Below are 3656 nucleotides of genomic sequence, written 5' to 3'. Positions count from 1 at the left end.
CCCAAAATCATTACTATATAAAAACAGGTGCCTAAATTCATCCAGTGTTGGATATATGGGCTTTGGAATTGAGAGCAAGGGCAAGTTGCTCAGCTCGTGGTTCGTGGACGTATACAACATCGAAATATAATTTTTTATTTTTGTCAAATGTTCACAAAATATTTATAATTTATCTAACCTTGTAAATTCCCAAGCAATTATGGCCTAATTTAGTCTTTGCTGTTTGAATTGCAAAGTCATACTTGAAAAACTACATTGAATACATCAAACATAATAAATTTCACTATATTCTAGTATGCAATGCAAAGGAAGGTGCTCTGCCTTAAGTAACAGTAACTCTAATATATAGAAGAACATGATCGGCACTTCAAAGTTTCGACAAATCCTGGGAAAATACAGAACATCATTTTGCAGTAGCGAGTAGCAATTTCTATCTATGTATCCAAGACCTCATTAATCACAGCCTGAGATGTTCAAGAGTTGTACAATCAAGCGCTTTGGAGTAGTAGTTTGACACATAGTCTCTAACAGTAGTTTCCTTATAAATCGGAGGATTTTCTTCGGATAGCAATTCCTTGATTGGCCCATATAGCCTTGAGGCATTCTCTGGGGGAAGTTGTGTTCTAAAGAAACTTGCTATTGAAATTCTTGGACCTAGAGTGTTAGCAAGCACCCTGTGATGGACACTTTTGAATTTGTCATTGGATATTAACTGCATAAAAACACACAAAATTTATTATAATTGATAATTATGCTAGAGATATTAGAATTGAGAATCTAAAATATTTCAAAAGAAAAATAAAATATTGTACTCTTTATTTTAGTGTTAAGGGTTCAATCCCGACAATCTCAATTATAAAAAATAATAATAATAATAATAATAATAATTCTTTTAAGGTGGGGGGGGGGGGGACTTGAGCATTAATTGATTAGGCCAAAAAGAACTTGTAGTCATATTAATTAGATTTAATGAAGGTTAAAGTAGGGTGGACTTGCCTGCAACATATCACCCAAATTTACTACAAGAGCTCCGTGAATAGAGGTAACATCTATCCATTGATTTTCATGGAGGACTTGAAGTCCACCAATTTGATCTTGTAAAAGCACAGTGAAGAAGCTGCTATCAGTGTGGCTGCTAGTACCCAAAGTGAAGTGTGGTTCGGGGCATGGTGGGTAGTAATGGCCAAGGACAAAAAGTCCCTCCGCACACCCAATATCTTCCAAGTAACTACCGTTGAGGCCTAGAGCTTCTGAAATCAGTTCGAACAGAGTGCGGCCCAATTTCATTATTTTGTCTGAATAGTCTATCAATATATCTCTGCAGATCAAGGTAGCAGACCATGAAATATTTTGAACAGAATGCGGCAATGGAGGAAAAAAATTTCCTGGACGACAAATCAATCACAGGAGAAACAATGGAATTGCAACATTCTCATCAGTTGCTTAATTAGTTGTTATGTCTTATTCCCACAGATTACTCAGACCAAGTTCAGTTTCTTTACAATTCTCAAGCACTAGGAATCTGGAGAGCCAATACTTGTTTCCCACAGTCCCATGAGAAAATCTTGTCTCCACGGCTTAAGAGACTAAGAAATTAATAAATTGCACAATTGTTTAAAAGAATTGTTAAAAATCCTTTGAAATTAAGCAAATGTCAAGAAATAGAAGAGCATTCACCTGATCTATTAAAAGCGAATTTCAAGAAGCAAAGGTTCAACTTTAAATAGCAAAATGAACAGTATTTACGTACCTGCAAACTGCAGGCAATTCTTCAGGATGAGGGTGACGAGGTGCCATGACACAAGTCAAAGAATCCCTCCAGTTGGTTGCTTCAGCAAGGTAGAGATCCAAATTACTATTATAAATCACTTTTTTCGTGTAATCTCGAGAATAAATCTCTTTCTTAACTTCAGTATCTTGCTCATGAAACCTGCGAATGCCATCGATCATGTTATCCAAAGTTGTCACAGGAATTTCATGGTTTACAACCTGAAAGAAACCCCACTTCTGACAAGCTTCTCCAACTTTTTTCACTATTCCACTGCGTAAACTTGGATCTTCGTCGATGCCTGTGAAGTCTATGATTGGGATACCAATGTTAGAGTTGCCAGGATCGGCCTGGTTATAAACATTTCTCTCAAGATTGTATCGTTCATCAATGAAAATCCTTGGTATCTTTGCCAAACCAGAATCGACAAGCCCTTTCACTCCTGCTTTTGTATCATCAAAAGCTTTCAATTTGTTTTTCCTGTCGTAATTGGATTCTTGAATTTGTTTTAACCTTGTTTGCTCCATTTTTCTTTAGGGCGAGGGAGGATAACGAGATAGCAATCCTTTCTATTATAATGAAAGAGATAAGGATGAACGCAGACGTCAATTGAATTAGGTAGAATCGCTTGCAATGTTTGACACGCTACCTTTATCTTATGGTGAAAATTGTCTTTTGGATTTTTTTTCTAAAACCGTTTTTGTCCTTTATTAAACAGCATTACGTCTCTTTTTCTTTCTTTTTTTTTTTTTTTTTTCTCTTTTTTCATAATTTTTTTGTTTTAATTTAATTTGCCCGTTACCTGTTAAGAGAAGAACTATTACAATAATAGGTTTTTATTTTTTTTGGCAAGATAATTGGTTTTCTATTTTTAAGATTAGAATTCATATTACCAAAAAAATCATCTTTATTGACAAAATTTTTTGCTAGTAACAGATGAAATTAACAACAAAAAAATTTCATCAATAGTAAACAAGTGGATAATAATTTTTTGTCAATAAATTTTATCAGTAAAATCCGTCGATAATCCATCGATATTTTGTTAATATATTACTTTTAATAATTTTTGTTTCAAAATTAATTGATAATTTTACAAAAAAATTCTAGCAATAATAATTAAAATTTTATCGCTTTATAATTATTATTTCCATTGGTAATATTTTATTTTTTTAATCATATTTAATTATTTTTTTATAATTTTATTTATTTTATTTTAGTTTTTTTAATTTATTTTTAAAATAATTAAATAAATATTAAAATATGCATAGAAAAATAAATAAACAAAATATTTCATTTTATTTATAAAAGAATATAATAATATTTTACAAAATTATTTATAAAGTTTAATTAAAAAATACAAAAAAGTACATAAATATTACAAAATCCATATAATACATCAAACCAAATAATCAAGTACATCCGTGAAAAACATCCGGTGAGAATGCAAGGTTTTCTAGAACGAGAGTGATGAAATACATGATTTTCTACGACATGCACGATAAAATATTTTTCATATACTAATGGTTGGTTATACTAACGATCAAATTTTGTTAGTAAAAGAGATTTTTATTGATGAATTTTTAATATCGTTAGAATATATCATACTTATACCAACACTTTATTTAACGTTGGTATAAATAAACTTTTTCTAATGATACATGACTATTTGTCAGTATAAATATGTAATATATTGACGGTTACTAACGTAATTGTTAGTATAGGTTTAAAACAAAAAAAACTATTGGCTTACAAAAAATTGAATGGGATTATTGAAGGCGTTTTTTTTTACAAAAACGTCTTTAATAATCTATTCAAAACATTTTGGAGAGGGATTATTGAATGCATTTTTGGTCAAAAATGCTTTTAATAATCCATACAAAAATTTTTT

The 3656-nt window shown here is 31.0% G+C and overlaps 1 protein-coding gene across 1 annotated transcript; it reads right to left on the bottom strand.

The window, feature by feature from the left end:
• Positions 1–255: 255 nt before the first annotated feature.
• Positions 256–2370, bottom strand: LOC111306707 (1-aminocyclopropane-1-carboxylate oxidase homolog 1-like). Its single transcript, XM_022904515.2, has 3 exons — positions 1751–2370; positions 997–1318; positions 256–712 (listed from the first exon to the last, which is right to left on the bottom strand). Exons 1-3 carry the CDS (start codon positions 2293–2295, stop codon positions 458–460), a joined length of 1122 nt encoding a protein of 373 aa, XP_022760250.2. The 5' UTR covers positions 2296–2370; the 3' UTR covers positions 256–457.
• Positions 2371–3656: the final 1286 nt, after the last annotated feature.

This window comes from Durio zibethinus, chromosome 22, assembly GCF_047325235.1.
Source record: "Durio zibethinus cultivar Kanyao isolate XHJ-2024 chromosome 22, ASM4732523v1, whole genome shotgun sequence".
Taxonomy (NCBI): domain Eukaryota; kingdom Viridiplantae; phylum Streptophyta; class Magnoliopsida; order Malvales; family Malvaceae; genus Durio; species Durio zibethinus.
This window is presented reverse-complemented; position numbering and strand designations above follow the sequence as displayed.